Here is a 21,300-nt window from a genome sequence, read left to right on the forward strand (position 1 = left end):
TGGCGGCGCAGTGGTTGAGAGTCCGCCTGCCGATTCAGGGGACGCGGGTTCGTGCCCCGGTCCAGGAGGATCCCACGTGCCACGGAGCTGCTGGGCCCGTGAGCCGTGGCCGCTGAGCCTGCGCGTCCGGAGCCTGTGCTCCGCAGCGGGAGAGGCTGCAGCGGTGAGAGGCCCGCGTACCGCAAAAAACAAAAACAAACAAACAAAATAATAGGAGCAAAGCAAAGTCCCCGTGATCATCTTCTGGTGATGAAGGGGGACCCTGCAGATCTCTTGCTGACAAAGTACAGTAAAGACAAGGCAGCCCATTATGAGATATTCTCTATTTAATATTAAATGAAAGATTGTTTTAACGAGGTTTTCCCTTAAGGTACTCAAGCTTTAAAAAAGCAGTCTGTTGCCTTGAAGGAAGAAATTCAACAGTATGAATAAAACTGCAAAAAATACACAAGTTGTTTTGTCTGAATAGTATCAAATCAGTCAGTTTAAGAATTAGCTCTTTTTCCCCCTAGAAAGGTTTAACAAATGAGAAACTTCACAATTTGAAATTCCGAGTATCCACAAAGGACAGAATCAAATTCAAGTTTGTAAATAAATGACACGACAAATCACACCACAGTTAATTCTGTCCATCTGATATTAAATGAAAATAGACACTGGTCAGAGTATTTATAATTAACGTATGGCAGTTAACTATAGATACACAGGTAAACGAGGAAGAAAAGAAGAAACAGATACAGGGAAAGAGTGGGAAGAAACGAAAGGGGAAAGCGTGACCTTTTGACCATCCAGAGGGCTCCCTACAGAAGCATGAGGAGACCCAGCGTCCTGTAATGGTAGAAAAAAAAGAAATGAAGCCCAGTAACAGAAGCAGCAAGAATCTAACAAGATTTCTGGCTTGTGAAACTGCAGTGGTAGCAATATTTAACACAGAGAAACTTTCAGATTTTGAAGGCTGATCCACTTCTTAAAGAGCTACGAGAAAGAGTTTACTTGATCCTTCAAACTTGTGTTAAAAAGCTTTCTTTTATCTCAGAACTACATCTGGAGACTCAAACAGAAGCAGTGGAGATTATAAAACAGTTTATTTACATCAAATCCATGAAGTGACTTGTTTTTGGTGTTATCAGGGGAACAAAATGTTAGCATTTTAGGTTCTCTGCTGATTAGTACTTTATAACTACATATGTGGAGGAAAACAGAGTCTTTTCTGTCCATCAGTATTTTACCTGGACGAGATATTAAGAACATAATTGGAAATAGTCACTAGTGATTTCAGACAATTTCAGTGAACATATGTTCCTCCACACAAACCTATTCTGCATTACAGCCCAAGAACAGAAAGATACTTGAAAGGAGAGAAACTAATCGATAAGAAGATAAAAAGAACAGGTGTCACCAACCGAAATATATCCCTTCACTCACTCAGCATAGTATGTGCTCAATAAACGCTGGCTGGGAGGCTGATCTGATGACAATGCTCTTTCCTCTGACCCGCCCGCTGCTCTCCACAGAGCTGACCCCAAGACTATCCGTAAGGAGGGCGGGGAGAGGGGGCAGGGTAATCTGCTTCCCTGGGGAGCCAGGAGGAATGGGGTACCTGGCTGGCCGCCTCCTCTTCAGGCTCCTGGACGTTGAAGACGGTCGCGCTGTCGGCGCCCAGCAGCCGCCGAGCCATCCTTTCCTCGTATGTCAACCTCTAGACAAAGCAAGTCACAGAAATCAGAAAAATCACAATGCTACCACACCTTAAGAAAAAGAGTTTAAAAAGCAAACACGTTGGCCGTTCTCTGTAACTGCTCTCTCTCCGCCTTCGGCGCCTGTACGTACAGCAGTCCTCTCCTCCCCTTGTTCAGCTGCTCTCACCTGCCCTTCTGGTCCTGGCCCTGGGGTGGGAGGTGGGGTGACCCATCCTGAGAGCCACCAGCTGACAGAGCACAGACTGAGCAAGAAGGCATAAGTCACCTAAAAGTACGAGTCATATATTTACCCCTAACAGTAAACATACAGAAAAAAGATATTTAAACAGCAAAATGTTCTTTTTACAGGAAATGTTATTTTCATAGCCCTCCACAGGTTTCAGAACAGCCTGGTCAGCTCTGAGCCTGATGAGGGAGTTCCAGGCCAGTGGGCAGTGACGGCCCTCTCTGTTTTGACGGCACTTCCCACGGGCTGGGAACCCGAGGTGAACATAAGCACGTGCAATAACCCACAAGGGATGAGTACACGTGCGGACTTAGCAGAGGGGCCGTGAAAGATGCCTGCTGGGCTGACACCCATGACTCACGAGCCTCCTTGGGGAGACTGTCTGCAAAGAGGGTGGTGAGGCTTCTGCATCGACCGACCGGCGCTTTGGGCCAAACACAAGAGAAATGTCCATGTTCGTGTTCTGTCTGCTGGCCGCTCTTGAGCGCTGGCTCTAATATGACCATCAGCCCATCGGGGGCATTTTAAAAACAAGCATCTGATTCAAGATAGAGAGTAACTAGTAAGGCAGAATCCAAAAAACAACAAAAAACAAAAAACAAAGAAACCTGCGAAAGTTATTTCAGATAAACTTCCAAAGTTGTGAATCTAGACACAAATTCTACTGGAAACTATCTAATCAGGAAGATATGTTGGGTAAACTGCTGATTTCCAGCAATGGCTGGTTCCAGTCCCAGCGGAGACAGGGAAGAGAAATAAGACAGGTGCCAAATGACAGAAGACCTGAAGTTCCAGTTATTTCATTTTGTAAAGAAGGGGCCGAAGGGGCTCCCCTGGCGGCGCAGTGGTTGAGAGTCCACCTGCCGATGCAGGGGACGCGGGTTCGTGCCCCGGTCCGGGAAGATCCCACGTGCCGCGGAGTGGCTGGGCCCGTGAGCCGTGGCCGCTGCGCCTGCGCGTCCGGAGCCTGTGCTCCGCAACGGGAGAGGCCACAGCAGTGGGAGGCCTGCACACCGAAAAAAAAAAAAAAAAAAAAAAAAAAAAAGAAGGGGCCGAGAAGAGGTAGAGGCAGTGTCTGCACATGGAATGTCTCGTACAGTAAGTTGTTGTTTAATTTTCTCACGTGTGTTAAAAAATCATGAATTCAGTTTTCAGAGAGAGTTTTAGATACCTGCTCCCTTAAAAGCTTTCCTAACGTCTGCAGGGAGGACTACGCCAGCCCCGCAGGCAGGATTGGAATGACGCCACCCCGTCCCTTTGGAGAAGCGCCATTTGACACCCAGGCCTTCACCAGATGCACCTGCTCCCGCCAGGAACCAAATTCACTTCGTAGTTTTGTTTCCGAACTACCACACCGTGGGGATAGACAAGCTCTAAGGAGGCAGAAATAGGTATGAAATGATGTGCGACATCAGGAAAAAGCTGTTTCAGGGTCTCATTTTCTAAGAAAGGAAACCTTACTTTTCTGGTTTTTTTAAACTCTCAAATGTGGAAATCCATGGAAAACACTGGAAATGTCATTCACTGCTAAACAGACAAATACCCAAAATATATATTTATATGCGGGATATATGATATATATATAACAAATATAAATACATATAGTATAATGTAAGGGCTTATAGAAGTTTTACTTTTTAACCAAGAGATAGTCCATAAGGAATATTTAAGCAAACAACCAAAAAGAAAAAAAAGAAAAAAAGAAAAACAAAAACCTGCTGTGATCCCCCAGGAATGGCCCATGACGGGAGGCAGCAGAGAGCAGCCTTCTCCCCGCCCTCCCCTTCCCGGACCCAAGCCTCGACACGCAGAGGAACGCGGGGGCTCGGGGTAGCGGGCCAGCGGTGAGGACGCGGCCCGGGACCTTAGGCCTGGGGGGCAGCTCCAGACCCCCGCCCGGCCCAGCGCACCCCCGCCCGTACCGGCTGCCCGTTGTTCAGCAGGTCCTCCTTGAAGCGCAACTTCCGCTCCAGGTCCTGGATGACGGCGTCCTTCGAGCCCTGGATCTCCTCGTCCGAGGCGATCCTGGCGGTCCTGCTGGCCTTCTTGGGCAGTCCCCTGTGGGCGAGCACGCAGCGTGGTCAGGGTCAGGGTCAGGGCTGGGGCCAGGCACGCCCCCGCCCCAGCACCACCCACCCTGACGGCCACGCCTGTCCTGCTGGGGGTGGGACGAGCGACACTGACGGGAACCGGCCCCCAGAGAAAGCCCGCACACCCGGGCGCACCTGCCGGGGTGAGGCGGGGGCCAAGGCCGGGGAAGCGGCAACACATACGTGGCGCTGTTTATGCCCAGACCTGGGTTTCCACCGTGTCAGGTCTGTGACTTTGGGCAAGCTTCCCAACACGTGCCATCAACAGGTGAAACGACACCCGCCGCCACATGAGACCATCAGGGGCGTTTCAGGGAGAACAGACTTCCGCGTCCTTTCCTCAGCTCTGCCACCAGTTCACTCAGCAGCAGCGCCCCGCCCGCCCCCAGCGCACGGGACTCCCGCCCGCTCCGCCCTCCTCTCGTCCTGCTCTGGTTGGCTGCAGGGTGCAGGCCGGACTGGGCGGACTGAAGCCACGCGCCGCCTAGTTTACTTCTTCCTCCCGCACAGGCGCACAGGGCTGCGGGTAAACGTGACTGAGACACGAACACAGTCCAACAGCGGAAAAGAAGGGCGCGTGTCACCAAAGCTGAATTTCAAAGGTAGAACGTCAAGGTTAAAAAAGAGCAAGTTAGACAAGAATGCACACAGTACACTTTCAGGTGTGACGTTGTGAGGACGCAGGCGGGCAGGGTCACGGGGGGGAGGTGAGAGGACGCAGGCGGGCAGGGTCACGGGGGGAGGCGAGAGGACGCAGGCGGGCAGGGTCACGGGGTGGGGGGAGGCGAGAGGACGCAGGCGGGCAGGGACACGGGGGGAGGCGAGAGGACGCAGGCGGGCAGGGTCACGGGGTGGGGGGAGGCGAGAGGACGCAGGCGGGCAGGGACTCGGGGGGAGGCGAGAGGACGCAGGCGGGCAGGGTCACGGGGGGAGGCGAGAGGACGCAGGGGGGCAGGGTCACGGGGGGAGGCGAGAGGACGCAGGCGGGCAGGGTCACGGGGGGGAGGTGAGAGGACGCAGGCGGGCAGGGTCACGGGGGGAGGTGTGAGGACGCAGGCGAGCAGGGTCACGGGGGGAGGCGAGAGGACGCAGGCGGGCAGGGACACGGGGGGGAGGCGAGAGGACGCAGGCGGGCAGGGTCACGGGGGGGAGGCGAGAGGACGCAGGCGGGCAGGGTCACGGGGGGAGGTGTGAGGACGCAGGCGAGCAGGGTCACGGGGGGAGGCGAGAGGACGCAGGCGGGCAGGGACACGGGGGGGAGGCGAGAGGACGCAGGGGGGGCAGGGTCACGGGGGGAGGCGAGAGGACGCAGGCGGGCAGGGTCACGGGGGGAGGTGTGAGGACGCAGGCGGGCAGGGTCACGGGGGGAGGCGAGAGGACGCAGGCGGGCAGGGACACGGGGGGGAGGCGAGAGGACGCAGGCGGGCAGGGTCACGGGGGGGAGGCGAGAGGACGCAGGCGGGCAGGGTCACGGGGGGGAGGCGAGAGGACGCAGGGGGGCAGGGTCACGGGGGGGAGGCGAGAGGACGCAGGCGGGCAGGGTCACGGGGGGAGGCGAGAGGACGCAGGCGGGCAGGGTCACGGGGGGAGGCGAGAGGACGCAGGCGGGCAGGGTCACGGGGGGAGGCGAGAGGACGCAGGCGGGCAGGGTCACGGGGGGAGGCGAGAGGACGCAGGCGGGCAGGGTCACGGGGGGAGGCGAGAGGACGCAGGCGGGCAGGGTCACGGGGGGAGGCGAGAGGACGCAGGCGGGCAGGGTCACAGGGGGGAGGTGAGAGGATGCAGGCAGGCATCACAGCAACAAGGGTGAAGAGGCCAGCATCGATCGCCCTTTACAAAAAGACTGGGCTGGTTAGCAATGGCTCGTGCTTCCACCTCCTCCTCCGTAAAGTGTGAAATGTGGGACCTAAAAGCACCGGTCTCACAGGATTATGGGGAACACCAGGCCCTGCAGGAGGGGCTCTGGGGCAGTTGACAGAGAGCACCGTGCAGGGCGGCGGACCATGGAGGGACTGGCCAAGGGAGGCCGGGGGGAGTGAAGAGGACCCCAGGGTGCTGAGCAGAGCCCCCAGGAGCTTGCCCACACCCCTGCAGCCCCACTGGCCAGGGCCCTGCTCGGCTCTGGGCGCCAGGGACACACGTAGAGCAGACTGAAGTCACGATTCCTGCAAAACTCATCTTCTACGGGGGGATGGCCGAGGGGAGGGAGGGGAAGACCCGGCGGGAGGGGGAGAGTGCTGCCAGGTGACAGAAGTGGGTCCACAAGGAGCTGGACCGGGATGACGACAGGCAGGGCAACCAGAGCCAGCTGGGGGTCAACGGGGCACCGGGCAACTCGGGGAGAGGGGTCCAGGCCACCGCGCTCTCTCGCTTAGTTTAATACGGAACCTTTTCTTTTTTTCAGAGTATCTCATTTGGACTAATTACTAATGTAATTCAGAAAACACTGAGAAACTGTGTTAAAAACTGAGCACAGAGTAAGGGTGAAGATCTGAGATCAGGGCAGAAACCAAGATGGAGCATTTGGAAAGGGGAGGCGCCCGGCAAGAACAGTGGTTACAAACTTTTGACGCAAAGTTTTGGCAACGGAGTGCCACCCCATAAAAGGAGTCTGTTGTAAAACGCCTGTGGTCTGCACCCCAACGCGGCACCAACTTCTGATGAACAAAGAGCAACTCGTCAGGAATAAAAAGAGCATCTGGTGACAAACAGATGCTTTCCCTTCTTTTAAAACATATTTTTTTTCTTTTCTTGCATGGCCTGCGGGATCTTACTTCCCTGAATAAGGATCGAACTCAGAGCCCTGGAAGTGAGAGTGCCAAGTCCTAGACACTGGACCGCCAGGAAAGTCCTGAGATGCTTTACGTTCATAATGGTTTGTACAATTAAAAGTTAAAACGTCTTGGGCTTCCCTGGTGGCGCAGTGGTTGAGAGTCCGCCTGCCGATGCAGGAGATGCAGGTTCATGCCCCGGTCTGGGAAGATCCCACGTGCCGCGGAGCAGCTGGGCCCGTGAGCCGTGGCCGCTGAGCCTGCGCGTCCGGAGCCTGTGCTCCGCAATGGGAGAGGCCACAACAGTGAGAGGCCCGCATACCAAAAAAAAAAAAAAAAAAAAAAAAAATTAAAACGTCTCTTCAAAGTAAACTGTTACCCAAACCAGAACTGTTCACAAAACCCCGTACTCAGCGTACAGGAACCAGTGGCATCGCTACGCGTCTTACGCGCTGACTGCTCCTGTGCTCACGCTCGGCCCAAGCTTGCAGAAGCACCCTGTCCTGTCTACACCAGCTTCAATGTGACACCACTGACTATGTTAAATAATACTCACGTCGTTGGGGGAGAAACAGCTCAACCACACACACACGCATGTGGAAAGTAAAACCCTCCAGATTGAACCCTGGCAAATCCCAGGAAGTTTTCTTCTTTTTCCTTGACTACTGAACAACCCTGAGAGCATCCTCCCTTGATGGACTGTTCCAGGTCAACACTGTCCGTGCTCAGAGATGCAGCTCAGAGCACATGACTTAGGGGGTCCCGGGCCTGTCTGGCCGCCGGAGAATTTTTTAAACGAAGAGCCCCCGCATCCTCCTCTTCCCATACTCAGCGAAATCGAATGGAAACTAAACTCACAGTTGCAGAGTGAGCAAAATCAACAACGTGCTGTCAGGTAGGAATCCCTCACATCCAAGAGTGTAACTCAGAAATTAATGTATAAAAGAGGGAATTCCCTGGCATCCAGTGTTTAGGACTCCGTGCTTTCACTGCCAAAGAGGCCAAGGTTCAATGCCTGGTCGGGGAACAAAGATCCTGCAAATTACGAGGCCAAAAAAGAAATTAATGTATAAAAGAGCCCAAGAGAGTTTGGTTCAAGATGGCAGAGTAGAAGGACATGCTCTCAGTCCCTCTTGGGAGAACACCGGCATCACAACTAACTGCTGAACGATAATCGACAGGAAGACACTGGAACTCACCAAAAAAGATACCCCACATCCAGAGACAAAGGAGAAGCTGCAATGAGATGGTAGGAGGGGCACAATCACAGTAAAATCAAATCCCAAAACTGCTGGGTGGGTGACTCAGAGACTGGAGAACACTTAGACCACAGAAGTCCACCCACTGGAGTGAAGGCTCCGAGCCCCACGTCAGGCTTCCCAACCTGGGGGTCCGGCAACGGGAGGAGGAATTCCTAGAGAATCAGACTCTGAAGGCTAACGGGATTTGATTGCAGGACTTAGACAGGACTGGGGGAAACAGAGACTCCACTCCTGGAGGGCACCCACAAAGTACTGTGCACATCGGGACCCAGGAAAGGAGCAGTGACCCCAGGGGAGACTGAACCAGACCTACCTGCTACTGTTGGAGGGTCTCCTGCAGAGGCGGGGGTGGCTGTGGCTCACCGTGGGGACAAGGACACTGGCAGCAGAAGTTCTGGGAAGTCCTCCTTGGCGTGAGCCCTCCCAGAGTCTGTCATTAGCCCCACCACAGAGCCCAGGTAGGCTCCAGTGTTGGGTCGCCTCAGGCCAAACAACCAACAGGGAGGGAACCCAGCTCCATCCATCAGCAGACAAGCAGATTAAAGCCCACAGAGCAACAGCCAGCTCTACGCACCACCAGTCCCTTCCATCAGTAAACATGCACAAGCCTCTGAGACTCATCCACCAGAGGGCAGACAGCAGAAGCAAGAAGAACTACAATTCTGCAGCCTATGGAACAAAAACCACATTTACAGAAAGACAGACAAGATGAAAAGGCAGAAGGCTAGTACCAGATGAAGGAACGAGATAAAACCTCAGAAAAACAACTAAATGAAGTAGAGATAGGCAACCTTGTAGAAAAAGAATTCACAATGATAGTGAAGATGATCCAGGACTTTGGAAAAAGACTGGAGGCAAAGATCGAGAAGATGCAAGAAATGTTTAACAAAGACCTAGAAGAATTAAAGAACAAACAAACAGAGATGAACAATACAGTAACTGAAATGAAAACTACACTAGAAGGAACCAATAGCAGAATAACTGAGGCAGAAGAACGGATAACTGACCTGTTAGACAGGATGGTGGAATTCACTGCTGTGGAACAGAATAAAGAAAAAAGAATGAGAAGAAATGAAGACAGTCTAAGAGACCTCTGGGACAACATTAAACACAACAACATTCGCATTACAGGGCTACCAGAAGGAGAAGAGAGAGACAAAGGACCCAAGAAAACATTTGAAGAGATTACAGTAGAAAATTTCCCTAACATGGGAATGGAAATAGCCACCCAAGTCCAGGAAGCGCAGAGAGTCCCATACAGGATAAACCCAAGGAGAAACACACCGAAACACACAGTAATCAAATTGGCAAAAGTTAAAGACAAAGAAAAATTGAAAGCAGCTAGGGAAAAAAGATAAATAACATATAAGGGAACTTCCATAAGGTTATCAGCTGATTTTTCAGCAGAAACTCTACAAGCCAGAAGGGTGTGGCACGATATATTTAAAGTGATGAAAGGGAAGAACCTATAACCAACATTACTCTACCCGGCAAAGATCTCATTCAGATTCAATGGAGAAATCAAAAGCTTTACAGACAAGCAAAAGCTAAAAGAATTCAGCACCACCAAACCAGCTCTACAGCAAATGTTAAAGGAACTTCTCTAAGTGGGAAACACAAGAGAAGAAAAGGACTGTCAAAAACAAACCCATAACAATGAAGAAAAGAGTAACAGGAACATACATATCGATAATTACCTTAAACGTGAATGGACACGTGCTCCAACCAAAAGACACAGGCTCGCTGAATGGATACAAAAACAAGACATATATGCTGTCTACAAGACACCCATTTCAGACCTAGGGACACATACAGACTGAAAGTGAGGGGATGGAAAAACATATTCCATGCAAATGGAAATCAAAAGAAAGCTGGAGTAGCAATACTCATTATCAAATAAAATAGACTTTAAAAGAAAGAATGTTACAAGAGACAAGGAAGGACACTGCATAATGATCAAGGGATCAATCCAAAAAGAAATAACAATTATAACTATATATGCACCCAGCATAGGAGCATGTCAATACATAAGGCAACTGCTAACAGCTATAAAAGAGGAAATCGACAGTAACACAATAATAGTGGGGGACTTTAACACTTCACTTACACCAACAGACAGAATGTCCTATTTATAGGACATTCCATCCAAAACCAGCAGATTACACTTTCTTCTCAAGCGCACATGTAATATTCTCCAGGATAGATCACATCTAGGGTCACAAATCAAGCTTCAGTAAATTTAAGAAAACTGAAATCATATCAAGCATCTTTTCTGACCACAACTCTATGAGATTAGAAATGAATTACAGGGAAAAAAACATAAAAAACACAAACACTTGGAGGCTAAACAATACGTTACCAAATAACCAACAGGTCACTGCAAATCAAAGAGGAAATCAAAAAATATCTAGAGACAAGTGACAACGAAAACACAACAATCCAAAACCTATGGGATGCAACAAAAGCAGTTCTAAGAGGAAAGTTAATAGCAATACAAGCCTACCTCAAGAACCAAGAAAAATCTCAAATAAACAATCTAACCTTACACCTTAAGGAACTAGAGAAAGAACAAACAAAACCCAAAGTAAGTAGAAGGAAAGAAATCATAAAGATCAGAGCAGAAATAAGGGAAATAGAAACAAAGAAAACAATAGCAAAGATCAATAAAACTAAAAGCTGGTTCTTTGAGAAGATAAATAAAATTGATAAACCATTAGCCAGACTCATTGACAAAATGAAGGAGAGGATTCAAATCAATAAAATTAGAAATGGAAAAGGAGAAGTTACAATAGACACCGCAGAAATACAAAGCATCCTAAGAGACTACTACAAGCAGCGCTATGTCACTAAAATGGACAACCTGGAAGAAATGGACAAATTCTTAGAAAGGTATAACCTTCCAAGACTGAACCAGGAAGAAACAGAAAATATGAACAGACCAATCAGAAGTAATGAAATTGTAAGTGTGATTAAAAATCTTCCAACAAACAAAAAGTCCAGGACCAGATGGCTTCACAGGTGAATTCTATCAAACATTTAGAGAAGAGCTAACACCCATCCTTCTAAAACTCTTCCAAAAAATTGCAGAGGAAGGAAGACTCCCAAACTCATTCTAGGAGGCCACCATCACTCTGATACCAAAACCAGACAAAGATACTACAAAAAAAGAAAATTACTGACTAACATCACTGATGAATACAGATCACAAAAATCTTCAACAAAATACTAGCAAACAGAACCCAACAACACATTAACAGGATCATACACCATGATCAAGTGAGATTTATGCCAGGGATGCAAGGATTCAATATACACAAATCAATCAATGTAATATACCATATAAACAAATCAAAGAATAACAAACATGATCATCTCAACAGACACAGAAAAGGCTTTTGACAAAATTCAACAGCCATTTATGATAAAACTTCTCCAGAAAGTGGGCATAGAGGGAGCCTACCTCAACATAATAAAGGCCATATACGATAAACCCACAGCAAACATCATTCTCAATGGTGAAAAACTGAAAGCATTTCCTCTAAGATCAGGAACAAGACAAGGATGTCCAGTCTCACCATTATTATTCAACATACTTTTGGAAGTCCTAGCCATGGCAATCAGAGAAGAAATAAAAGGAATACACACTGGAAAAGAAGAAGCAAAACTTTCACTGAGTGCAGATGATACTATACGTAGAGAATCCTAAAGATGCCACCAGAAAACTACTAGAGGTAATCAATGAATCTGGTAATGTTGCAGGATACAAAATTAATGCACAATAATCTCTTGCATTCCTATACACTAACAACGAAAAATCAGAAAGAGAAATTAAGGGAACAATCCCATTCACCACTGCAAAAAAAGAATAAAATGCCTAGGAATAAACCTACCTAGGGAGACAAAAGACCTGTATGCAGAAAACTATAAGACACTGATGAAAGAAATGAAAGATGATACAAACAGATGGAGAGATATACCATGTTCTTGGTTTCAAAGAATTAATACTGTGAAAATGACTATACTACCCAAAGCAATCTACAGATTCAATGCAATCCCTATCAAATTACTAATGGCATTTTTTACAGAACTAGAACAAAGAATCTTAAAATTTGTATGGAGACACAAAAGACTCCGAATAGCCAAAGCGGTCTTGATGGAAAAAAACGGAGCTGGAGGAATCAGACTCCCTGACTTCAGACTCTACTACAAAGCTACGGTAATCAAGACAATACGGTACTGGCATGAAAAAATAAATATAGATCAATGGAACAGGATAGAAAGCCCAGAGATAAACCCACACACCTATGGTCAACTAATCTATGACAAAGGAGGCAAAGATATACAGTGGAGAAAAGACAGTCTCTTCAATAAGTGGTGCTGGGAAACCTGGATAGCTACATGTAAAAGAATGAAATTAGAACACTCCCTAATACCATACATAAAAATATACTCAAAATGGATTAGAGACCTAAATGTAAGACTGCACACTATAAAACTCTTAGAGGAAAACATAGGAAGAACACACTTTGACAAAAATCACAGCAAGATCTTTTTTTTTTTTTTTTTCGGTACGTGGGCCTCTCACTCTTGTGGCCTCTCCAGTTGTGGAACACAGGCTCAGTGGCCATGGCTCACGGGCCCAGCTGTTCCGTGGCATGTGGGATAAACCCACATGCCAGACAGGGGCACGAACCCGTGGTCCCCTGCATTGGCCGGCGGACTCTCAACCACTGCGCCAACCAGGGAAGCCCCAGCAAGATCTTTTTTGTTTGGTTTTTTTTGTTTGTTTTTTGTGGTACGTGGGCCTCTCACTGTTGTGGCCTCTCCCGTTGCAGAGCACAGGCTCCGGACGCGCAGGCTCAGCGGCCATGGCTCACGGGCCCAGCCGCTCCGCGGCATGTGGGATCTTCCCGGACCGGGGCACAAACCCGTGTCCCCTGCATCGGCAGGCGGATTCTCAACCACTGCGCCACCAGGGAAGCCCAGCAAGATCTTTTTTGATCCACCTCCTAGAGTAATGGAAATAATAACAGAAATAAACAAATGGGACCCAATGAAACTTAAAAGCTTTTGCAAAGTAAAGGAAGCTACAAAGGAGACTAAAAGACAACCCTCAGAAAGGGAGAAAATGTTTGCAAACGATTCAATGGACAAAGGATTAATCTCCAAAATATACAAACAGCTCATGCAGCTCAATATTAAAAAAACAAACAACCCAATCCAAAAATGGGCAGAAGACCTAAACAGACATTTCTCCAAAGAAGACATACAGATGACCAAGAAGCACATGAAAGGCTGCTCAACATCACTAATCATTAGAGAAATGCAAATCAAAACTACAATGAGGTATCACCTCACACCAGTTAGAATGGGCATCATCAGACAATCTACAAACAACAAATGCTGGAGAGAGTGTGGAGAAAAGGGAACCCTCTTGCACTGTTGGTGGGAATGTAAATTGATACAGCCACTATGGAGAACAGTATGGAGGTTCTTTAAAAAACTACAAATAGAACTACCATACAACCCAGCAATCCCACTACTGGGCATATATCCTGAGAAAACCATAATTCAAAAAGGGTCATGTACCACAATGTTCACTGCAGCTCTATTTACAATAGCCAGGTCATGGAAGCAACCTAAATGCCCATCAACAGACGAATGGATAAAGAAGATGTGGTACATATACACAGTGGAATATTACTCAGCCATAAAAAGGAAAGAAATTGGGTCATTTGCAGAGACGTGGATGGATCTAGAGACTGTCATACAGAGCGAAGTAAGTCAGAAAGAGAAAAACAAATATCGTATATTAATGCCTATATGTGGAACCTAGAAAAATGGTACAGATGAACCGGTTTGCAGGGCAGAAATAGAGACACGATGTAGAGAACAAACGTACGGACACCAAGCAGGGAAAGCCGCTGGGGGTGGTGGTGGTGGTGTGATGAAGTGGGAGATGGGGATTGACATGCAGACACTGATGTGTATAAAACGGATAACTAGTAAGAAGATGCTGTATAAAAAAATAAATTCAAAAAAAAAAAAAAAGAGCCCCAGATACACAAACTAAGTTTCTGTACATCAATTCTATTATTTTCCTGATTTTTACTGTGAAGCCAAAGCTGTTGGCCTCCAGGCGGGCACCTGAAGCTCATGCTTCAAGGCGCGCACGTAACTTGACAGTAACGTGACACTCTGTCCACGCTGCCTTTGGGCCCTGGCACCCGTGTGTGTGCTGTGCCCGCCCGCGCAGCCGCGCAGGGTCACCCAGGACCGAGGTGCTCGTTCAGCTGCTCCTGGCGCAGGGAGCTCAAAAGAACCATCGCCCGAGACCCGGCCTGCTACCTTCCGGGGAATAACGGCTTGGGACTGGATGCGCATTTTTGTGGAATCCTCTAAGGTGCTGGACCCCAACGAGCCCAATGACAAGAGCCCCGGGGCCTTCGCCTCTACCTGTTTCCTGTGGCAAAGTCCGCTGCCGGTTCTGTCTTTTCTATTAGTTACTATCTAACCACGCTCCCCACTCGTAAACGTCTAAACTAGAATGGAATCTGTTACAAACTTTTCCTTAAGACTTGGGGGTTTTTGTTGGTCTGCAGTCTTCCTTAGTCAAACAATATTAGACATCAGACTGATTACAGATCAGCCTGGGCCGCACCCCAAGGCGAAGTCCCCCTCGCTCACGCTAATTCCAGAACCCTGGGAAACCCGCCCCTCCTGGTGCCTCTCGCCTCGAAGGGAGAATGATGACGCCGTCCCCCCCTGCCGGTCTCTAATAAGTCAGGGAGAAAGAGGACAAGGAGATACCGCCTGCCTATCAGGAGCTGAGAGGCTGCAGGATGAAAGCTCTCAACGCATGTGCGTCACAGCTCCTACCGGCACACGCTTTTCTGCTGACAAACGCAGCGAAGTCGCTTATTATAAAAGAGGCAGTTCAGAGTATAAAACATCGTAGCACCGTGGCTACCTGCGGCCTGAGAGCAGGTTCCAGGAGCGTGAAGGTGGGCGAGAAGTGCCGTGCCCAGCGGGCCATCTGGGTCGGGTGGGATCTGCTCCCCCTTGAGACTTGCCCGGCCACTCGGGACCAGCAAAGGCAGAGCTGCTGCCCTCTTCCCGGGAGGAGGGTGGCACTCCCAAATGCCCTGGATCCCCACCACCTTTCGGGCTGATTCACTGAGCAGGGGACAGGATTACAGAAATGGAAGCAGCGATTCTGAGAGGAGGGGAATACATTCATTTTATAAAAGTGCCGACAGCTTTCTTGCTGAGGCCCGTGCTCTTCCTCACTGCCTCCGACGGAGAGATTTAGTCACCTGAACATCTGTGTCCGTCACCAGCTTTGAGAAGGCAGTACGTTCCCTGCAGGTGACCCCACGGCCCGGGGAAGAAGGCAGCTGTCTGCAGAAGGGAAGACGCGAGGGGCCTGGAGGCACAGACGTCCCCCAAACCCCACCCGCGCGCGAGGACGCGTGCCGGAAGAGGCCGCTGTCCGGGCCTCCCTGCCTCTGCCCCTGGCCTTGCCCTCCACGGCCCAGACGCGAGAAGCAGAACCGTATCTCCACTGACTACTCAGACCTACTCTTGGACAGATGAGAACAGGACGATACTGAACATACAAACAGCACAACGGCCAGCACCACGACTGATGATTAAGAAAACTGAGGTATCTGAGACTTATACTCAGTATTTTGGTACAACAGGTAGGCAAAAAAATGCAACAACAAAAACCAACCCAACTAATGGATTTCCACTTCACGGAGTCACATGTAATCGGTCCACTTAGTAGCACTTGACATACATGGCAAAACTGTCCGACCAGAGGAACGACGTGTAAGTGAAGCTGAGTCACAAGCACCACGAGTGCCCGATGACATAGAAAGAAGTAATTGAAAAGAGTCACTTGACAAGAGTTCGGCAGTTCCTACAAATTCAAGGACGCCCATTGGTCATGGCAACCCTGAAAGGGACACTCGGTCTTTGGCAAATTATTTGAATTATTACGACGGATAAATAGCTACTTTTTTGTTTTAAATTCAGAATGCAAAACGAGTGATGCCACAATTCACCAGAGGAAAAGAATGTTTCAAAAGTCACATGTATCAAACCAAAAGAACGAATTCTCCAAGTGTGTGTGATTTGGCAACAGGAAAACTTCTGAAGACAAAAGGGTAACCACACCACAGTGCCTTCTGGGCTGGCACAGAGCTGGAAGCCTGGGGTGGCCACTGAACCCTGATGTCACAGCGCCTAACTACCTCTGGGTTACAGTTTCCCACAGCACAAAACCAGCATGATTTCTCCATTAACTTTTTTTTCTTAAACTTTTTATTCTGTATTGGAGTACAGCCGATTAACAACGTCGCGATGGTCTCGCAGTGACTCTGCCCTACACACACACGTATCCGTTCTCCCCCAATCCAGAAACTTTTAAGAAGCGGCAGGAGCTGCTGGACCCGCTCTGGGAACAATTATAAAATTATTCTGACTCCGTATGAGTAACTACGACAGATGCTGATAAGAGGCCAGTGCTTCTATGACTCGAGGTAAGCCCTTAAGGCTGCTTAACGCAAGGGAATTTCAAAGTCAAACACCAGAATAAACCACTTTTTCTACTAAAGATGATAAAAGGTATGACGCCTCCACCACCAAGGCTTTGGTAGACTCATCTTTGTTCAAATTCCAACCGAGAACTGATATGCAGATGATTTACATAGGACTCGGCTCCGGAAGCATCGGTGCCATTTCTTAGTAAGAGAGGGCGAAAAGTGTCAGGTAACAACCCCCTCCCTTTCTAACGGTTAGCTTCTTTGAAGCAAGACTATATTCATCCCCCAGCCGCCAAATAAAAGCTCAAACACAAAAGGAGGGGAGAGAGACAAAGGTTTTCTCAGGCCAGTGGACTGACTCAACTCTCAGCAGATGCCCATGATACATCCTTACCATCCAGACTCTCCTCCCTGATTCGACTTATTTATGTTGTCATTTGACTGAGCTTTTTCTAATAAAACTTTGAGAAGGAGCCAGATTTCAAACATAGAATTCCTGCAGCCAGCATTTAGAAAGTGCCTAACAAAACGGGACGCAGCTAACAGGAGCTCCTGGACACACCGTGTCGTGGGCAAACAGCCCACCCCGGGGTGGAAAACGTGCACGTGCATGAGGAGAACTGGGATTCTAAGGTCTTCGCATTTTTATTCCAGTACTAAACGCTCCTTAGGGTTTCCTTCTTTTCTCTCTGAACACTACTGGGGTCCTGGCGAGCCCTGAAGCAAGATTTCAACAGGAAGGGTTGAGACAGGGAACCAGCCTGACCTTGGCGAGCACACGTTTCCGAACCCCTCAGTCAAAAGGGTGAGTTCTAGCTCTTACTCATTACACTTCAGACGCACAGACACCTGCCCGTACGTCTCTTTTGAAAGCTTTCCTCAACTTTTGTGGACATTATCTTATTTCTCTTCAGAGTTTCTAAGTAAAGATTTCAGAAGGCTGTCATGTCACCACTGTGACATAAGCAAAAACCATTCACAAAGACTGGGACAGAGGATCGTGCAATTCCTGCAGACATCATGGCTAGCCAGGGACGGGCCTGGCTCCACCATGTGTGGCCGGGGACGGGCCCGGCTCCACCATTTCTGGCCAGCTTGCACAGGGTCTCACTTTTCTGCACCCACGTGAAGCTACTGACACGCCTGTCCCCTCCAGTCCGCACGTGGACGAGCTCACATGTACGAGGTATGTGGGGGAGCTCATTTCCCGGTTCCGCGGACGCGCAGGTTGCAGCCGCCCTCAGGGCACCCAGCCCGGCTCCCCGCCCCGCCCGCTGGACCCCGCTACATACACACGCGGGCGGGCACTCACGCGGCAGGGGCGGCGCGGGGCAGGCCGAGCGCGGAGACGCCGGCCGAGACGGCGGCGGCGGGCGGCGGCGGCGAGGGCAGCAGGGCGCGGAGCAGCGCGGCGGGCGCGGGGCCGGGGCGCGCGGCGCGGGGCGTGGAGCCCGGGCCGGGCGGCGGCGGCGGTGGCGGCGGCGGCGGCGGCGGGAAGGCGTCGGGCCCGGGGGCGGCCGCCGGCGGGCTGAGCGGCGGCGGCGGCGGCGGGAGCGCGCTCCACGGGGCCTCGGCCTCGGGCGGCGGCGGGGACGCGGGCGTCGGGGGCCGGGGCGCGCCGGGGCTCAGGCTCTGCGCGGCGATGAACTGCTTGGGGCGCGCGTAGCTGAAGGAGCCGGAGGCCTGCATGTTGGGCGCGGGGCGGGCGGCGGGCGCGGGGCGGGCGGCGAGCGCGCTCATGGGCTCCGGGCGCGGCTCCGGGGGCTCCGGGGACGCGGGCGGCGAGGGGCGCGCGCGGGCCTCGCGCTCCAGGCGGATCTGCTGCTGCAGCTGCTGGATCTTGAGCGCGTCCCTGCGGGGAGAAAAGGACACCTTCAGACGGGCCGGGAGAGACGGGAGGCCCTGCGACCACCCCTCCCCGTGCCCCCAGCCCCCTCCCCGCCCCGCGGGAGCCCGAGGTCCACCGAGGACACCGCCGATCTCAACGTCGAACTGAACTCGGACCCCAGGTGAGCCAAACCGGTTTACAGATGCCGGGGATGGACACTCTGTCTGACCCGCGGGAGCCACACTGCATTTTAACAGAACCAGAAATACTAAGAGAACAGCTTCTGACCTGAGTCCTCAGCCCTCTCAGCTGCAGCCGATTTTTGGAAAAATTCTATCACAATGGGGAAGTTAAAAGAAAGACACACTTGATTTAAGTTACTTTTGGCAGATTTAGGTGAATCCAACTTGCCTACTTCATTGCGGTCAACTCTGTAGTCAATAAATACCACCAGCTGATGCTGCGGGGGAAGACCTACATGAATTTCTGCCTTTGCTCCCTAAAAAACATATGCAAAATCTACTCTACCCCCAATTTAGTAGGAAACCCTGAACTGCCAATCATTTCTACAAACCGTAGTACAAACTGACATTTGGTACCATATCTGAAACATGCAAACGACACCCATCTTTCACCTGCAGGGGTTCAATAAGCAATAACAAATTATTAATTTTACAGTAATGCAGTTTTAATTTCCCAAGTGTTTTCCATCAGGAATGGCCAGTTTGAATTTTAATTTTTGATAAAGAGGTTAGCAATAGAGCAGTTAGCAATCAGCTAAAATCTGACTCTTATCTTAACTCAAAAGCTTTCCTGTCTAGCTGTATTTTACATCTGAGATGTTTTCCTTTATCCACATCAGATAGTGACCCACAGCCGTGGGAAGAAACTTCAACGGAAGGTGGCACTATAACACATAAAACAGGAACAATGCACAGAGACGCAAAGCTATGCTCCTAACTTGAAACCTTATAAAACTAAAAAGCAAAACCCCCAAGACCTCCTATCCATAGGTGTTTAACCTTCAAATTCAAAGCAATCGAAGGAACTGAAGCTGTTGATAAAAAGGTAAAAAAAAAAAAAAAAAAAAAAGAATTTAGATCTGTTACCAAGTATCGTTGGATATGGCAATATCTATCAAGGAGTTCTAAATCCCTTGCCATGTCTCTGATTCCCTGCTGTAATTATCCAGTAAGGTGATTACATTTAAGTTCACGAAAAGACGCCTTCTTGGGAACTGAAAAGTATAAGGGGAACATGGCTGTAGATGCTTAATCCAGCCAGAGCATCCACGATTCCAACAGCAGTGAACCCTGGGTGGTCCTATGGAGCTTAACTGGAGTCTCTGAAAAGCAGCGGTGTCACTGCTAGGACCCATGGGATATGCTGAAGTTCCAGATGTCTGTGTGGTCTGGGTAGACTGCCAGCCTCATGTGTTTACAACCCGCCCAGGAATAGGACTCATAAAAACCACCCACCAGTGCTCTCAGTCTGAATCCCCAAATGCTCCTTTCTGATCTCCCTGCCTTTACTTTCTCTTTCTTATTTCCTGCCCACCGCAAAATGCATCCTATTCCTGGACCGCTTCTCCCCGACATTCAGCTGACCTGGGCGCCTGGACTGGAAGAGATCTGCAGAAGGGCCTGCCCCCTCCTCTGGGCCAGCCGGGTTTGCCAGGGCCAGAGCCTCAGCTGTATGTACTTGAAGGTATTTTCAGCCTGGCCGTATGAAGCCGCCCTGGAAGTGCTGCTCCAGACATCACATCGTGCCCTGTGTCTGCATGGGGTTTCCTCTGCCCCGGGATTAGGGATGGCCCCGGAGAAGCCACTCTTCCAAGAAGCCACACCAGGGAAGCTCAGACCACCGCTGGTTCCAACTTTGTCCATGGGGTCAAGCCTACTCATTTGGGCATTAAAAAACCCATCGAGTTTGCTAACTCAAGAGAGCTTAAAACTGCCGAGATGCTACTGTTAGTGACAAGTGACAGTGCAAGAAATTAACGTAGCCCTTCACAAGAAACGGACGGGCATCCCAGTGATGTGACCCCAGCATACACTGCATGAAGGACCGCGCCGCCCTTTCCACCCCCCTACGCTGCGCCGCAGAGGAACGTGACAGGCGGAGAATTGGGGGCTGGGGGAAGGGAGGGCAGAACAGTGGCTTTGAATCTGAAAAGCGTCTGACTTGATTTCTGCACAGATCCTAGTATTCCAAAAAAATATGGTTCTGACGCCCGGATTCTGAGATGACAAAATGCACAACTCTAAGTCACTTTCTCAGTCCTTGTTAAGTTATTTTCATAAAAGTTGATTTTCACAGAGATAAAAAAGCAAAAGGAATGAAAGGTCCCAGCAAGGCAAGACTGCTTGTGGCCTCTGGAAATTACTGAGAGTTACCTGTCACACTGACATCGGTCTTAGAGATGTTTTCCTGGATCTGACTCCAAAGCAAGGGAAAACAAAAGCAAAAGGGAACAGGTGGGACTACATCAAACTAAAAAAGCTTCTGCACAGCAAAGGAACGATCATCAAAACAAGAAGGCAGCGTACTGAGTGGGAGAAGATACTTGCAAATCATGTATCCCTTATATAAGGAGTTAATATACAAAATATATAAAGAACTCAGACAACTCAACAACAAAAACACAAACAACCCAATTAAAAAACAGGCAGAGGTTCCGAATAGACATTTTTCCAAAAAAGACATACAGGTGGCCAACAGACACATGAAAAGATGCTCAACATAGCTAATCACCAGGGAAATGCAAATCAAAACCACTATGAGATATCACCTCACACATGTCAGAATGGCCACTGTCGAAAAGAAGAAATAACAAATGCTGGAAAGGATGTGGGAAGGAGGGAAAATTTCTGT

At 49.7% G+C, this 21,300-nt stretch overlaps 2 protein-coding genes across 17 annotated transcripts in view; one reads left to right on the forward strand and one right to left on the reverse strand.

Moving 5' to 3' along the window:
• Nucleotides 1-21,300, forward strand: part of CBR4 (carbonyl reductase 4) — a 153,771-nt gene that overhangs the window by 96,519 nt on the left and 35,952 nt on the right. The window contains exons 6-7 of one of the 3 annotated variants that reach the window (XR_010841699.1): nt 3,131-3,317; nt 6,421-6,955. The exons of 1 other annotated variant lie outside the window; for it this stretch is intronic. The gene's annotated coding sequence lies outside the window, so the exon portion shown is untranslated. Of the gene's footprint in view, nt 1-3,130; nt 3,318-6,420; nt 6,956-21,300 lie in introns of those variants that run through there. One more of the 3 variants, XR_010841700.1, reaches the window with a different exon arrangement.
• The window catches only part of PALLD (palladin, cytoskeletal associated protein), a 391,482-nt gene that overhangs the window by 25,505 nt on the left and 344,677 nt on the right, over nt 1-21,300 (reverse strand). For 5 of the 14 annotated variants that reach the window (XM_059071512.2, XM_067040075.1, XM_067040077.1 and 2 more), the window contains 4 exons: nt 17,911-18,450; nt 3,849-3,984; nt 1,601-1,699; nt 778-828 (listed from right to left, as the gene is read on the reverse strand). In XM_059071512.2, the coding sequence (XP_058927495.1) occupies nt 778-828; nt 1,601-1,699; nt 3,849-3,984; nt 17,911-18,450 (826 nt within the window). The remainder of the gene's footprint in view (nt 1-777; nt 829-1,600; nt 1,700-3,848; nt 3,985-17,910; nt 18,451-21,300) is intronic. The other 9 variants (XM_059071515.2, XM_067040076.1, XM_067040078.1 and 6 more) reach the window with 3 other exon arrangements.

This window comes from Kogia breviceps, chromosome 8, assembly GCF_026419965.1.
Source record: "Kogia breviceps isolate mKogBre1 chromosome 8, mKogBre1 haplotype 1, whole genome shotgun sequence".
Taxonomy (NCBI): Eukaryota; Metazoa; Chordata; class Mammalia; order Artiodactyla; family Physeteridae; genus Kogia; species Kogia breviceps.